The sequence below is a fragment of the Leucoraja erinacea genome, chromosome 20, assembly GCF_028641065.1.
Source record: "Leucoraja erinacea ecotype New England chromosome 20, Leri_hhj_1, whole genome shotgun sequence".
In the NCBI taxonomy this organism is placed as follows: Eukaryota; Metazoa; Chordata; class Chondrichthyes; order Rajiformes; family Rajidae; genus Leucoraja; species Leucoraja erinaceus.
In genome coordinates, this window is record NC_073396.1 from 27,723,671 (window position 1) to 27,741,401 (window position 17,731).

At 41.2% G+C, this 17,731-nt stretch overlaps 1 protein-coding gene across 7 annotated transcripts in view; it reads right to left on the bottom strand.

Moving 5' to 3' along the window:
* Positions 1 to 17,731, bottom strand: part of usp7 (ubiquitin specific peptidase 7 (herpes virus-associated)) — a 95,095-nt gene that overhangs the window by 51,426 nt on the left and 25,938 nt on the right. For all 7 annotated transcript variants that reach the window (XM_055651742.1, XM_055651737.1, XM_055651739.1 and 4 more), the window contains one exon: positions 10,439 to 10,543. In XM_055651742.1, the coding sequence (XP_055507717.1) occupies positions 10,439 to 10,543 (105 nt within the window). The remainder of the gene's footprint in view (positions 1 to 10,438; positions 10,544 to 17,731) is intronic.

Consider the following 17,731-nt stretch of genomic DNA (forward strand, 5'->3'; position numbering starts at 1 on the left):
GAAAGGAATTTATGTTTGAAGTCAGAAGATGTAGTTGAGATACTAAATGCATACTTTGCACCTGTAATTCATGGAGTAGAAGGACATGGACAGTGAAATTAATGTGGGGGAATTTCATTATGTTAGTATTCAAGTTTGTAATCAAGAAGGTGGAGATGTTGAGGCTCATGAATACGATTGGAGCGGATAAATCCCCAAGATCTGATGAATCTATCCCAAGTTATTGATAGAAGAGGCACCTTGACAAAAATCATTTTATCTTTTTTGCCACAGTCAAGGTGTGGGGAGTAGTCAACGTTCTTTTATTTAGCAAGGGAAGTAGAGATAATCCAGGGAACAATAGGCCCGTGAGCATCACATCACTGGTTGGGAAGCTATTGAAGACGACTCTCGGGAATAGGATGTGCTCACATTGAGAAGAGAATGGGCCACTTAGTGACAGTCAGCTTGGCTTTGTCCATAGGTGGTCATGTCTTATGAACTTGATTGAGTTTGAGGAGGTGAAGAAGGTAATTGATGAGACTAGGGAAGTGGGTGTTGTCTACATAGATTTGACAAAGGCATTTGACAAAGTCCATCATGGTAGACTGACCCAGAAGATTAAAATGGAAGTGATCTACTGCAACTTGGTCATTTGGATTCAGAACTGGCTTAATCATAGAAGACAGAGGGTTGTGATGGAAGCGCGTTATTCTAGCTGAATGTCTGTGAACAGAAGAGTTCCAAAGGGACCAACCGATACTGAAACGTCAGTTGTTTGTGCAAACTACTTAGACACAAATATTGGTTAGTAAGTTTGCAGACCTCACAAAAATTGGTGAATATGGATAGCGTGGAAGGCTGTCAAATAATACGGCGGGATACAGATTAGGTACAGAAATAAGCAGAGAAATGGCAACTGGACATTAATCTGAGCAAGTATGATATGTTCCACTTTGGGAGGTCGAGTTCAAGGGTAAAGTATATAGTTAATGGTAAACCCAGCAATGCTAAATTCTTCCTCCAAGGACATTGCTAGTAATTCTCACAAAATGTTAAGAAAGCAACAAACTAATGAATGCAAGAGAAAAAAAAAACCCAAGAAAAGACTGATGGAGAAATTGAAACTTTAAATGGCGAGCCAATAAACCTCCAGGGCCTGATAATTTTCAATTGCAGTGTATCAGAGGTAGCTGAGGATATATAAATAAATTGGTTATCATTTTCCAGAATTGTACACTATGAAATAGCTTCTGCAGATTGACAGGTGGGGAATGGAACGCCATAATTCAAAAACAGGAAACAGACATGTTATGGGCCTGTCCCACTTAGGCGATATTTCAGTGGACTACCGCCGACTGTCAAGTTGCCAGCAGTCGCCTGAAAAACCGGGAAACTGGAACGGCGACTGTCAGAGTGGAACACACACACACACACACACACACACCAACACATACATCGCTTCCTTCACCAGCTCGTGTGAAATTTTTAGACAGCGTTCCCCCCACTTGCGCAGTCTCAAAAATTCACACGGTGCAAAGCCAAGGTGATACAAACACACACCGCAATGAACAGGAAGGTCTGCGCTGTAAAATGACGGCTAAAGCACAGTGTATGGTAAGTTCTTTAAAAGGGGGGGGGGGGGGGGGGGGGGGGGAGAAGACGGAGAGAGTGGGGTCAAACTTTTAAGAAGCCAGAGAGACACAGCTGTGAAGCTCGGCGGACATTAACATTACCGGTCGGTTATCCTTGGTTCTGAAAACTGCTGCTTACCTTTTTCCCCCCCCAATGAGCCAATGAAATTCACCAGTCAGCACCGGCTACAACCTACAAGAACCTGAAACCTCCTGGCGACCCACCTACGGCTCCAGAATTCTCGGTACTCTCCATGGCGGCTTCATTCTAGTCGCCGTTAATTTTTCAACGTTGAAAAATTCACTGCGACCAGAATGAAGCGGCGACTAGTTCCCAGAATGCGGGAACTCCTCACAACCATGAAGGCGACTCCCCGGCAATCACCCACAAACATGTGGCGACCGCATAGTCTCCTGCAGTCGCCTAAAAAGGAGATAACAAGATACAGAAAATATTACCAGGATTAGACAAAGTTAGCATTGATTACTGCCAAGCAAATAGCATTTGACAAAACTATTGCAGGTTTTTGAAGACGTTAGTTAATAGAATAGGTAAGGAAGTCACAATGCATGCATTGTATACAGATTTTCAGAAATCCTATGTATCCTACGAGTTATTATGCAAAATTAAAGTATATGGAATCGAGATAATGGATTGGATTTAAAGTTGGATGTTTGGCAGAAATTTGAAGATTAATTTTGTTGTCAAGTTGGTAAGCAGAACTATTGGGATAGTGTCCAGTCCCTGGGCCATACGTATATAGAAAATGATTCAATGAGAGAAATATATTCATGTTTTCCAACAGCATTAAAGTCAGTGCGATTAGGTACGATGAGGAGGATGCAGACTTCAAGGTGACTGACAGATTGAGCAAGGGGCAAATTCACGGCAGAAACAACATATGACATCAGCCACTTCAGTTGGAAAAAGATACATATTACTTTAATGGTATGTGTAGAAAAAAGCTTTTATGCATTTTGAAAGAGCAATCTTCAGAAGCAATGTGCAGGTGCAGTCTGAAAGGTCTCAACAAAAACATTCTTGCTCTCAGTACTTGGTCATCTGTCTGTCTCCCTTCACAAATGCTGTCTGGCCCGCTGAGTACCACCAGCACTTGTTTTATTCAGGTGCTGCAAGCAGTTAAGTGGCAAATGGTATTTTGGCATTTAAGACAATGCTAGTACAGAGAGCAAGAATGTTTTGCTATTATTAAACAAGAAATTGATTAGTGCACTCCTGGAGCATTATACATAGTTTTGGACTCTTGACACAAAGAGGAATATACATTATATGCTATACATACTCCTTGAGTTAGTGGATTGTTGTATGCCTGGGGGAGGGGGATAAAACCAGTTACACAGTGTTAGTTTTCATTTGAGTTTAGTGCAATGAGAAGGTTTCAGTTTATTTGGCCTGAGATATAGTGAAAAGCTTTGTTTTGCATGCTCCAAATCAGACAATACTCTATATGAATACAATCAAGCCAAATACATGTACAATAGGTAGAGAAAAGGGGACACAGAGTGCAGAATAGTTCTCAGCATTGCAGCACATCAGCAAGTCCAAGCACAGGCTTGGCGATCATTTTGCTGAACACCTCCACTCAGTCTGCCTTAACCTACCTGATCTCCTGGTTGCTCGGCACTATAACTGCCCCTCCCATTCCCAAACTGACCTTTCTGTTCTGGACCTTCTCTATTGTCAGTGAGGCTCAGCACAAATTGGAGGAACAGCACCTCATATTTTGCTTGGGTAGCTTACACCCCAGCGGTATGAACATTGACCTATCTAACTCCAAATAGCCCTTGTTTTCCCGCTCCCTTGACATCAGTCTGAAGAAGGGGCCCGACCTGAAATGTCACCCATTCCTTCTCTCCAGAGATGCTACCTGTCCCGCTGAGTTACTCCAGCATTTTGTTTCTACCTTTGATTTAAACCAGCATCTGTAGTTCTTTCCTACACATTGCAGCACATAAGTTCCATAAACAATTTTCATAATCAAAATTTAAAACTCTGCACAGAAGGAAGGGCCATAGATCAGTTTGTGTAGGAAAGAACTGCAGATGCTGGTTTAAATCTAAGGTAGATACAAAATGCTGGATCAACTCAGCAGTCAGTCCTAGTTATTCAGTTTGAAGAAGGGTCTCGACCCAAAACATCACCCGTTCCTTCTCTTCAGAGATGCTGCCTGTCCAGAGTTGCTCCAGCATTTTGTGTCCACCATAGATCAGAATATCGGACACAAGCACGATGGAAGGCCGCAGAGCCCAAGTTGCAGAACAGTTTTACGGAGATGGATACATTTCAACCTAAAAGCAATAAAAGTTATGGAGAGGGGGCAAGAAAATTATATTGAAACAGATTATCATCTTTGTATGCAATGAATGGTGGAAAAGGCATCAATTTCCTAATCTGGCTCCTTTTTCTGTTTCTTGAGAGGTATTCACAACAACCACCTTTTGTAGCACCAGTGTTTTGTGTACTCATTGCCTATGTTAGAGCTATAAATGTACAAACACCAAATTACAGCGCACAGTAATAAAGGTCTTACAGCTTCCACTAACGTTAAAGTCTGCATTTCTTAGCTACCACAGCACATTTGCACAACTAAACCAATGTTTACGGATCAACAACTATATCCATTCACTGAAGTAGTTCACATGGAAATTCTAATCCTTGATTAAGTATTAAAAAATAAAAACCATACATAAATTCCTCCCAGTTCAAAGCTTGTCACAACCTATATCAAAGAGAAGGTTGCTCACTTTAATAGCATCATAATTTCTCCAAAGAGCCTTCCACAGACACACTCTTAAGTACTAATCTTCACCAATCCAGTTAACTGGAATATTGAAAATTGCATGCATCACTTGCAGGTAGTTGTAACAACAGATGAGTTAAAACAAATTGTTCAATAGAAGACGGTGGGTGGATGATGTCTGCGTGGAAGGTCCTCCTTCAGAGAAATGGGAGTTGTTCCTACAATGTTGCCCATGTTTTAAAAAAGAACCACTTTCAATGGATGATGAATACACAGAGTGCACTTCGCTCTCTTGCCTAAACAGGAAATATGTTTGATAACATAAAATGCCATAGAAGTTCATACATTCAACATTGAAATTTCTAAAATGTTATTTACAAACCAGGTTATTTGGATTTCTAAAATGAGCTAATTTGGGGAGGAGGGTATGGGGGAATGGTTCAGAGATTCATGAGATTATACCAGGAGAACTTGCTTGCATTTGGCCCATCTCCCTCTGCACCTATCCTATCAACGTACCTGCCCAAATGTAACCCCCTCCCCCACACTTACCAGCCAATTATCTGCATCTCTCTTGCCTAAATACCTTTGAAAGGTGATTCCTCCCCAAGACCACGACTTGGGTCAGAAAGACAAAATTAATATTTTCCTTGCCCCACGGCAAGATCATTTTAATTTTAATTTAGAATGAGTTTTCAACCAAAGTCAACATGTGCAAAGATTTAAAAAATAAAGCATCAGATCATCATGATAATTTTAATTGTCTTCCTCTAAAGTCCATAGTTAATGGTGATTGCGCTACCTCGGTTTGGAACAAATGTTACTTGGTTTTCTTCATAAAAATCACTCTTTCCGGCTTTAACATCAAACATTGCAACTAAAATGGCTCTCCCAGATTTACATTCAGCAGCGTGACTCCTGATTTGTACCAGCAAGAAAAAACTTGTAATATTGAGCTAGATTTTCCAATTTTTTGACTATAAATTAAGTCACTTTTAAACAGCTCCAACATACAAATAATGTTTCCAAATGGTTGGGATGGTTCAAGCAATGTGGAGCCACCGGGTACTATGTCTGCCTTAGATCCATCCATAAGGGAAGGGTGAGCAATCACAAACAAGAGAATTGTAGAACGGTTCCAATCATTATCAGAATATACACAGAAATAACATGAGGCAAAGCAGGTACAAGAACATTTTGATTCTTGTTCCTCACAATTAATATCACCATGGGCCTAGTGATAGTTTCCTATTTTGTTTTAGACTTCCACTATTTCTAATGCTTTGATTCTGGGTCACTGCAAATACATTATCGCTTGTATAATTTTAGTTTCTTGCAACATTTAGCTGATCGAAGGCAGTCAGGCACAAGGATCAACCATCCAGAGAAAGGATGTCCTACCATCTTTTTCCTCACAATTTCACTGAGACTAAACATTTATTCTACAAGTAAAAAAAAATATCAATTTCTCATGTCAATTGTACTTCAAAGTGAAACCAAAATTAATTCAGCTTTTTAAAGTGCAGTAGTACTGCTAAATCAGAGCCATTTACGGGAAGGAATCTGGCAGTTTAATGTAGTTGTTAAAAAAAAAAAATCCTGGTTCAGGCACAAATCATCCCAGAGACGGCACCACCATTTCAGAGAGGGTTCCTGGTTCTAATATATGTTTTTATATTCCAAGAAAGGTGCTGACGGAACTACTTGCTCACCTTGCTCTGAATAAGGCAATTCATTTGGCAGTATTTGTACACATGGGTTTTAGGGCGAATGGCAACAGTAAACCCTGCACAAAATACACCCAATCTCCAACAAAACTGATCCGTTTTGAAGGCAGTACAGTTGAAAGATGAGAGATTAGGTATTCAGCAATGAGCACCTCAGCCCAACTTTCCGACTCTCAAGGCAGAAGCAGCCGGAAGTCCAACAATACAATTCACTAATTAAGAATTGCAACTAAACTCAAGCAAAACATTGTGCTCATCTGCCATCTCCCATAGCCTTAATGATCAACTCCAAATGGAACACTAAAAGAGAATATCTAAATGCTGGCCAAAGACTTCAATGCTGCAATCATTTTAATGGAACCAGGAGTGCACAGCAATTGGTCAACTCCCAGAACAATCTGAGATTTGAGACTAATTTTTAAGGAGGCTTCATGAGTCACTAAGAGCTCTAGCTATTACTCATCACTTAACATAATACATCACCCCTAACATATTCTCCATTTCAACTCAATTCTGTCTGAAGTGAATTTGCACTCAGCAAAACTGGAATTTTAAGTTAGCCTGTACTGTAATTGGCAGCATTAGAAACACAGAAAATAGCCATTTCATTCAACATTCCTGTAGGTTGGTTCCGCCTGAACACACTCAAAACATGGATTTGGCAAACAATCCACTATGTTCAACTTTTTATTTAAAGCTTACCTTCATTCCAGTGCTCATAGCTTGAATTTACAAAGTATGAGCTCAGGCAAAACAAGATATGTCCTTTAGATCACTGACACTTCCCAAATTACTTTTACGGATCTAGTGCAAGTTAAAACATCCATGCACATAAATAAAACAAAATCAGTATTAAAATCAAAATGAAAAATATAAAAGGGTATATCAACACTCAAATGGTAGCGCCATGGCAAGTTTCCTAATGAGGGCATTCCAATTCCTTTGTCCCCTACAATTCATGACTCGTTCCATTTTTTTGTGCACAAGTTGAATGAATGAGGAAGAACTGAGAAATCTCTCAAAACATGCTCCAAGTAGGGAAGAAAATTCCTTGTGACCAGGATTTTTTAAAATCAGAGAGCACCTACCCCATGGGGAGGCATCTTGCTAGAGCTGTGTGCAATTCTCAATCTTCCGTTTAGTTGTGCAGGCTTATATAACCCATAAGTGTTTACTTGTAGAATACTTGATCTGAAGGAGAATACATGTAATAAATCTGGTCCTTAAGAAAAATTTGGCAAAATATTAACCAAAAGCATTGTCGATCAGATGTATGCCCAAAATGTCAGTTTAATTTTTATAGCTTCACAATAGGGTATCACAGCATCCAAAATCATTGCAATTAGTACCGCACAGCTACAAATAAGCATACAATGCCTTCTATTGCCAGCTGCAAACTGTTTTAAAGTCCTGTTTAAAAATGCATTTTGATGGCAATTCTTTGAGCTTTTGTCAGTGTCTTAAAATGTTCCTACATCAAAAATCTAGTTTTGCACCTACAAAATTCAAAGATCAACTTCAAATGTTAAAAAACACCACTCTGCCTACAATTTTTCCCATGTTTAGGGAAAACTTTACAGCTATGTGTCTACAATGCTCCATCTTTAGTGTTACACTAGTCAGCTAAATAAACAAATGAATTTGAAAAAACCCTGAAACGCACAAAAAGCTGAAGTTCTAGGTTACACACATTGCAACAAATGATATCAAACACCTAATAAATTGGTAGATCGGTAACTACAAATTTGCACCATTTATTGAAACTAGTTTTGGATAATTTTAATTGCAACTCATTTTCCACCGTCGTGTGGGATGATGAGGATTGTGAAAAGAGATGAGCAAAGAGGAAGAACTAAAATAAAAAAGACAAATGAAAATCTCAATTCAAAGAAACAAGCAAAAGCAGACCATTTGGTCCTTCAAGTCTGTTCCACCATTCTCTTAGCCATTTCAATCCTTTCTAATTAATGATCTTGCCTCAAATTCTACATGGTCACCATACTTTGGTTAAAGAAACGTTGCCTGATCTCAATCCTAAGGGGCTTACCGCATATCCTTAGGCTGTGATCACAATTGTGAAGTTCCCTACCTTTGGAACAATCGAGTTGGTCTTTGCTGCATACCTTCCATACCAAGAACATCCATTCTCAGATGAGGACCAGAACTGCACACAATACTCAAAGTATAAGAGGCCTAGATAAGGGAAACAATCAGAATCTTTTATCCCCATGACTGAAATGTCAAATACTTGGGGGCATAAGTTTAAGGTGAGAGGGAGAAAGAAAAAAAAGGAAATGTGTGTGGTAAGATTTTTTAAAACAGAATTACAAATGGTTGATGTGGATGCAGATAAAATGGTGGCACTTATAATACCACGAGATAGCTACCCAAACATGCAGGAAATGAAGTATTCCTGTGGTGCCAATCTGATATTTCTACCGCCTTCGACGTGATCCCATCACATTTTTCTGTCTCCAACGTTTTTCAGACTCCTCCCCTGCAACTCCTAAGTTCACTCCTTCCTTCCTACCTAACCCAACCCCTGTCCAAATACTTTCCCCAGCAACCACAGATAATGTAACATCTGTTCCCAGATTACTGCACACACCTCCATTGGACTCCACCATCCTTTCCAAACGAGTCAGAGGCTATCCTGCACCACTTATAACCTTGTTTATTGCATTCAGTTCTGCCAATGTAGCCTTCTCCACCATCAGCAAGACCAAGCGAAGACTAGGCAACCGTTATATTCAGCTTTATTCAGCAAAGCCTGGTGTTTGCCTTTTTTAACTGCACTTTTCATACCAACAGTTCTGTCCTCTCCCTCTTCCACTGCCAGAGAGAGACCACGTGTGAACTGAAAGAACAGTACCACATCTACCGCTTGGGAAGCCTACAACCCAACCACATGAACACTGAATTTGAGTTTCAGGTAAACCCCTCATCCCTCTTTCTTTTCCACTATTTGTCTTGCACCCATCCTCTTGTCTCCTGTCCTTCCCCCACCCACCTTTCGCCCACCTCCCCCATTGCTCAGTTTGTGATCTCCTCGTTTTGTTCATCGTCCACCTCCCTCTCAGGTCCTCCATTTTACTTTTCTTCCCCTTTTTCTTCCCCTTAACTGCCTCCTTCCAACTTTACATTTCACTTCTCTTCCTTACCTGGCACCCTTTTATCTCCACCTTACCTCTCACTTTTGTTATTATCTCCCTTTGCCCATCACCCCATCTCATTTGTCAGAATTTGCCCCATCCCTTCCCTCACGTCTTCACCAGTTTTCTCCCCCCTACTCCATCGGTTAAAAAAAAAGTCCAGACACCAAATATAATTTGTCCATTTCCTTCCACAGACATGTGTAGGAAGGAACTACAGATGCTGGTTTACACTGTAGACCGAAGAAGGGGTTCAACCCAAAAGTCACCCATTCCTTCTATCCAGAAATGCTGTCTACCCTGCTGAATTCCTCCAGCATTTTGCGTCATCCATCCACAGACCTGCCGAGTTCCTCCAGCACTTATAACTTTTGTTTCCAGTGCTGTACTGATCAATATCCTTTGTGGTCTCAATTGTAGTCCGATGTTGCAAGAGGACTTAAGTGCAGTTGTACCATTGAAGGCCACATTCCATTTATCTTTTGAACCATCTGATGCAAAGCATGTTTACTTTCGTCAACTGGGCTACAAGAACACCCAGGTCTCATTGCACCTTCTCCCATCCCACTCTATTGCTGGTTGGATAACAACATGCCTTCCTGTTTTCAACTAAAGTGGATGACCTCATGTCTCCACATTGTACTGTAAATGTCATGTGGTTCCCCACTTACTCCACAAACCCAAATCACACTGGAGCCTGTCCAATTCCTCCCCCACCCATGCTCATACTCCCATCCAATTTTACATCAAGTGTTAGTACAGCGAATTAAAGTCAAATGGCAAAAGATCGCAGTAAGCCGAGAATAATCAACAATTTGAGGACAGCATTACATTATGGATCATATTTGAGGGAGATGTCGGCAAGGTGCACAGGAGAATGAAAAAAGCAAGATGGAATCTTTAATCAGCTACACAAACATCCGGTCCCGTACTGGGCACAAATGATTTAATTGCAGTTGTCATCATTATCCTGAAAAGCAAAAAATAACACGGCAAATAACTAATTTTAAAACCTTGCATCAATATATTGTTTGCATTACACCAGAATAAAGTTCTACAAACGTTGTTCAAATGTTGTCTGTGTGCCAGTAGAGATTTCAGTGAAAACACTCACATTTCAAGTGAAATCGATCCCTAGCTTTATTAGTTTCTGATTTTAAAACTATGAAGAAACAAAGCATTACCATCTTCCATGTCTTCTTCTGTATTGTTGCGCCCATCTGCCATTGCTACGTTACCATTGATGACTGGGTTAGGGGTAATTCGTGGAGGATCATCTGCATCCCCAGCTAAAAAAAGATATGAAATATATTATTGTTTAAGAATCCATAAATATGTCTGTTTACATTATTCTATCTATTATATTATGAATTCTATCAGACCTACAATACTTATCCATGCTTGTCATTTACCAGGATATTTAATGGGTGTACTGGACAATTCCAATGACACAGTCGCACTTTACAGACACTCAAAACCAACATAGAAGACAATAGAAAAATCAAATGATGGGCAAATCAAAAAATTGCGTTTATTTAGCACTATTTTAAAATAAGTCAATTTGTAAAATAAGGAAGATGATTAATTTCATACAAGGAGAAATAAAACAAGCAGCCAATCAGTAAAAGCATTACTGCGTGGCTTTCTCGTGCAAGGTCTTCCACATATAGACAGTAAATATAGGAATGCAGTTTGTTATCTGAACGACAATGGTTTGGACAATAGATTGGGAATATGGAAGGCGCATTGGGTGAACTTGTAGACCATACTGATTGAATCCTTTATCCAAATTATATAGTTGAGTGCAAAAATGGCTGTGCAATTGTCGGGGGACAAGTAATGGAAGATGGATGGCAGCAAATTTTTTGGAATGGCTACTATACAAGATGCTTCCACTAATCCATGTCAGGAAGTTAATTTATCTAAATTCTTGTTAGCTATAGGGATCTCGTTAGCAGACTTAAAACTCCCATCTTCAGAATTTATTGGCACACACATAGTGAAATAGCATTGCCCTCTTCTGCAACACAAAAAGAAAACTGGCAGGTTTCAGAAATATTCAGGTCTGGAAGCATCTGTGGGCAGGGAGGCAGTTCAAAGACTCTTTGGAAAACAACCATTAGCTTTCTCCTTCCACTGAAGCTCCCCAACCGTTAGAATCCACCCAGTGCTGGTTACATTTCCACTTTGAACTGCAACGTCTCTTCCCCCCAACCCCACCCTTCATTTTTTTCTTCAACCATACTTTATTCCAACAGTAACACCAACCTTCAGATAGGAAAAAAAATTGAGCAGTAACAACCAGCTCACTCTCAAAGTACGAACTAAAGGTTGCAGTGAGTGGAAACTACAATCACCAACAAATGTAAAGAAACAAGAATACACCATTGGACTGCAAGATTCTAGACTAATGCTTTCTTTAATATATACAAAGGGACAAAAATAAATCAAAGAAAGTAAACTATATATAAACATGCAAGTTATTTAATTATTACCTCACATAGCACCGAAATGATTCAAAAGCACTATATTTTTCAGCCAGAGTCCAAGCATTGAATTCAAAATTCCTTGATTCTTGGCAGTTACTCTCCACAAAACATTTGGTCATTGCTTCTGCCTAAAATAATCACCATGGTTCGCGACAGAAAGGCAGCCCTGTGGCTCTCTCTATTTTGGAATCCAGTGCTCTGTGGCAAGAGGAACTTGGAGACGGAGAACCTACTTTAATGGTTTAACAGCTGATACTCAGATATTTAAAAGTTTGACATTAAAGGATTCAAAATATTAAACAATGAGGAAATAGAAGTGTTCAAACCAACTTAACTTATGGGCCTGTCCCACTTCGGCGATTTTTCAGGCGACTGTTAAGTTGCCGGCAATCGCCTGAAAAATCGGCAACTGCAACGGTGATTATGCAGGCGGGGACAGGGCTGGGGGAAGAGCAGTCTAAAACATTCACACGGTGCAAAACCAAGGTGAAACAGACACACGCCGAGATGAACAGGAAGGTTGGTGCTGTAAAAAGACGGCTAAAGCACAGTGTATGGCAAGTCCTTTAAAAGAGTGGTGGAGTAGGAGTGGAGACAACTTTAAAGAAGCCAGAGGAGATAAACGGCTGTGAAGCTCGATATCCTTGGTTCTGAAAACTACTGCTTACGTTTTTTTTTTTTCCCCAATGAGCCAATCAGCACCAGCTACAACCTACGAGAACCTTTGACCTCCTGGGAACCCATTAGGACCTCCTGGCGACCCACCTACGGCACGAGGATTCTCGCTACTCTCCATGGCGGCTTCATTCTAGTCGGCACTAATTTTTCAACATGTTGAAAAATTTGCGGCAACCATAATGAGGCCGTGATTAGTTCCCAGAATGCAGGAACTACCCACGATCATGAAGGCGACTCGGCTGCAACCACCCGCAAACATGTGGCAACTGCATAGTCTCCTGCAGTTGCCTAAAAAGTCACCTAAGTGGGACAGGCCCATTACCATGATCGTTAAAGAAAATAGCAGCATGTCAAATCCTACTTTAGGTCAAAAGATTACTTTTTTTCAAACCTGTCATGGAATCCTGGAGTTGTTTCACAATGCACATCTCAACATTACTCACTTTTCAACAGCGAAGTGACAACAATCAGAACTGCCTGCAACAGTTAATTGATTTTGGCCTAATAGCTAGAGTCTCATATTTTACTTGGGTAGCTTACAACCAACATTGAATGTTCCAACTTCAGTTAACCTCCAACTAACTGTAACCCTTCCCCTCTGCCTCACCTGTACTCCAACCTATTTCTCCACCCCTCCTCTCTCTCCCCCCCCCCCCCCTAACTTCACAATCCACAGGCCTTCAATTATGTCTCACACCTACTTTTATCTCTAGCCTTCGTTCCAACCCATTTACCTATCAAAAACCCTTCTCACCTGTGTCCACCTATTACCTCCCATGATTTGTCCCTCTCTTAGCGTCGTCGTCCCCCTGTCCCCCTCCCTACAATCACATAAACGTCATTCATTCACATTCTGCATAGATGTTGCCCGATCTGGTTAGTTACTCCAGCCCAAGGACCTCGGTAGGGCATGCACGTTAAGCAACAGCCCATCTTGTGGCAGTCAGATAAGAACAGTCAAAGTAGTGACTCCAGAGTCACTCTGGGCATTAGACGCGAATGACCATTTGGTGCGTTCCTGAGCTCTTCAGCTTTCCACTGTACCTCGGCACATGTGATAATAAACTAAATTGAACACTGCTTGAAGGGGATATGGGATGAATATCCATCACCGAAGGAAGAAAGAGCAGATAAAGCCTTCCCCTATGGTTTCTTCCTCAGTAACATCTGTGAGGAATTAACACAATGCGAAATGGATTGGATTCTGAAAACTTAAAATAATAATTTCATCAGCAGCCAAATTCTATTCAATCAGTATCTCTAACCTCATGACACATTACAACCAACCAAAGAACAGAGCAGGTTTGAGAGAACACTAACAGAAATCTAAGGTACTGTCAGGTTTGTAGCCAATCAACAATAGAAGCTACTTGATAAAGTGGGAAGTTTCAACACAATTCTTGATAAAAAAACATCCATTCCTGTTAATGACTATTGATGTTCCTGTCAATAACTATCAATCCCATCAATGAAATACTTAAAGGTACCAATAACAGTCTTGTCAAGTGTAATTTACTCACTAATATACATAGAGATACTTAGATTAGGATTAATATATCTGGGCTGCAGACCTTACTAGTCCTGATTCACAATTAGAATGCGAGAGAGTTGAGAAAATAACTACTGGCCTTGTCACATTTAATCAAATTACGTCATGATCATAAACCAATACCTCGGGATGGTGACTATGGTTGTTGGAGACTAATCATCTCAGCACGTACAGAACTAGAGATGACCTTCCCTGAAGGCAAGAATTGGGAGTGTTGATCTTATTTTCAAAGTATCAGATATTTAAAAAAAAAAAAAAAGCTGTCTTTTTGTCTGAGAAATGACTTCCTCAATGGAATGGTGCCTGGAACTTGCATTCAATATTAGAACTATTAAAGCATACACCATTTGTACCTGAAAATGCGAGTGGGGGTGGGTGAAGCTCACAAATCACATCAGGGGTGTGATTTAATATTTTCCAATTGCCCAGATTAGTGCCACTACACAACAGCTTTATAACATACGAGGCAAAGCAACACAGGCATAATTAGGCCTTAGTGTACATAGTCTATAAAATCTACCACAGAAACTCACCAGGGCATCTAAAACAGAATCGGTCATAATTTTTGCCTCCGCAATCTTTGAAGGACAAAGGCAGGAGAGCATGGAGAACATCTGCAAGTTTGATTCCATTACACAAAATTTTGGTCCCAAATAATGAAAATGCCCAAGTAATACTGGCAGTACCTCCAAGAGGGCTGCAGCACATCATGGTGCTTTCAGGAGCAATTAAAAACAAAGTGACCCCCTTACCAGTAAAGTTCATAACCAACATGGAAAAATTCTGTATTCAATATTTTAATATTCAAAAGACTACCACTCAGCTCTTCAGCCTACTTTGCCATTTAGTATTGTGGTTGTTCTGGTTTAGATTTAGTTTTAGAGATACAGCATGGAAACAGGACCTTCTGCCCACCAAGTTCCCGAATAACCACACATTCACACCAGTTCCAAGTTATCCCAGTTACACATCCTGCACACTAGGGGCAAATGACAATAGCCAACAGGTGCAGGAGAAGGACTTTCGGCCCTTCGAGCCAACACCGCCATTCAATGTGATCATGGCTGACCATCCCCAATCAGTACCCCGATCCTACCTTCTCCCTTTATATCCCCTGACTCCGCTATCTTCAAGAGCCCTATCTAGCTCTCCACCATCCTCTACCACCCTCTGAGGCAGAGAATTCCACAGACTCGCAACAGTGTGCAAAAGTGTTTCCTCGCCTCTGTTCTAAATGGCTTACCCCTCATTCTTAAACTGTGGCCCCAGGTTCTGGACTCCCCCAACATCGGGAACATGTTTCCTGCCTCTTGAGTCTCCAAACCCTTAATAATCTTATATGTTTCAATAAGATTCCCTCTCATCCTTCTAAATTCCAGAGTGTACAAGGCCAGCCACTCCATTCTCTCAGCATATGACAGTCCCGCCATCCCGGGAATTAACCTTGTAAACCTATGCTGCACTCCCTCAATAGCAAGAATGTCCTTCCTCAAATTAGGGGACTAAAACTGCACACAATACTCCAGGTGTGGTCTCACTGGGGCCTTGTACAACTGCAGAAGGACCTTTTTGCTCTTATACTCAACTCCTCGTTATGAAGGTCAACATGTCATTATGAGCGAATTAATCCCTGAAATGCAAGAGGAAACCGGAGTAGTCTGTGCAGTCACAGGGAGAATGTGCAAACTCCAAAGTCACCACCCGCAGTCACGATTGAACCCAGTTCTCTGTAGCTGTGAAGCAGCAACTCAACCACTGCACCACTGTGCGGTTCTGACCGTAACCTCAACAGTATCTTCCCAACAACCAGGGGAGGAAATCGCTTTTAAAACATGGGGAGGGGAAAGAAGGAAAAATCAAACAAAAAAACACAATGAGAGGTGACATCCAGGGGTCGGGAACCCACGGCCCATATCCGGCCCATAACCCGAAATCAGCCGGCTGCCAGGTGTATCTTTTTTTTTTTTTTAACCAGTTTTCACAACCTGGGAACTGCAGCCAGTCCCGAGGCACGCAGGCGAACTGGGCGCTACAGCCAGACCTGGGGCAAGCGAGCAGACCTGGGCGCTACAGCCAGGCCTGCCAGCTGACCTGGGCGCTGCAGCCAGACCCGAGACAGGCGAGCCGACCTTGGAACTGCAGCCAGTCCTGGGCTGCCAGATTCTAGGAGCTATCGGTCTCCAAATGGAATAGACCTTGAGGGCTCCAGTCGCAGAGCCTGTGGACTTACTATCACGGAGCCGGCTGACTTCGGAGGGAGACTTCAGCCCCCCCCCCCCCCCCCCAGGATTTCTGCCCATGCTAACAACTCATAAGGTTTCACCCCTTGCTTAAAGGTTTTCCAAATATTCTTAAAGCAGCGATAGACAGAATCAGCTATTAACCGTAACAGAATTAACCTTAAGAGATGTTCCAAAGATTCTCAGGAAAAATAATCTCATCCAAGTTAAAAGGGCACCAACATATTTTTAACCAATGACCCCCAGATCCCGATGCTACTATGGAGGCAAGGTCCTATCTATATACATCTTGTCAAGACACCTCTGGAGCTCATGTTGTTTTAAAGAGATTGCCTTTCGCCAGCAAACAAGCCTAACCTCTCTTACTAGGCACCGAACCTATTCGGGCTGTTATCTAGTTTATCCTCTGAACTGTTCCCAATGCATTAACATCCTTTCATCAACGTGATCAATGCAACTCCAGGTGTGGCATTACCAATGCCAAATATGGTACAGTACTTCATTTGTCACATGTACCAAGGTGCAGTGAAATTCATTGTTGTACAGTTCAGTAAGTATCATTGATATCTGAAGAAGGTTCTCGACCCAAAACTTCACCCATTCTCTCTCCAGAGATGCTGCCTGTCCGGCTGTGTTACTCCAGCTTTTTGTGTCTATCTTCGGTTTAAACCAGAATCTGCAGTTCCTTCCTACACTAAGTACATATCACTATACATAAGCACTTAGATACATGTTAAACTATCTCAGATATAGCACAAGTGTACAGCAGTAGTACACTGAGACAGTATACAAAGTCGCCAATTTTGCGTGCCTTTTTCAAGTCCCAATTGTTAAAAGTGCCTGGTTTGTGACCTGCCCTTGAAGGCCCATTCTCCTGGCATGGTTGCAGCACCAAAAATCCCAACTTCTATATTCAATTTTCCCCACAATGAACAGTAACATTTGTCAAGACATGGCATGTTTAACAGCATGAGTTTGCACTGATGCTAGCATGCCACTACAACAATTTAAAATTATTGTTTCAATATATTGTGTACCACACTTTATGGCAACATTTGTACGTAAAGAATCAGAGCCTTCAGAACCCCCCACAAATTGAATGGAATTACCTGCAAGTTTAGGAGAAAAGAATAAGAGAGCATCCAAAACCAGTAGTGTTTAGGGAAGCATTGAATTTGGGTCAGGTAATTGGCTTAACGGTCGATATTTGGTTTGGAAAAAAAAAACGTGACATTAACTTATTTTCCAAGTTGATAGACTACAAAATGTTTAGTCTCCATCATAGATTCAGGGTGGGGTGGGAGATTGCAACCTTCACGCATTTCGACGAATGCAATCAACCTGGTGTGCATAATCAAATAAGATCAAATAGAACAAGTTGTCCTACAACTTTAGGCTGTGCACGCCATACGCAAGAAGAAGATAAGAGTCAGGATAATACCGCGTGGAAACAGGCCCTTCGGCCCAACTTGCCCACACTGGCCAACATGTCTCAACTACACTAGCCCCACCTGCCCGCAT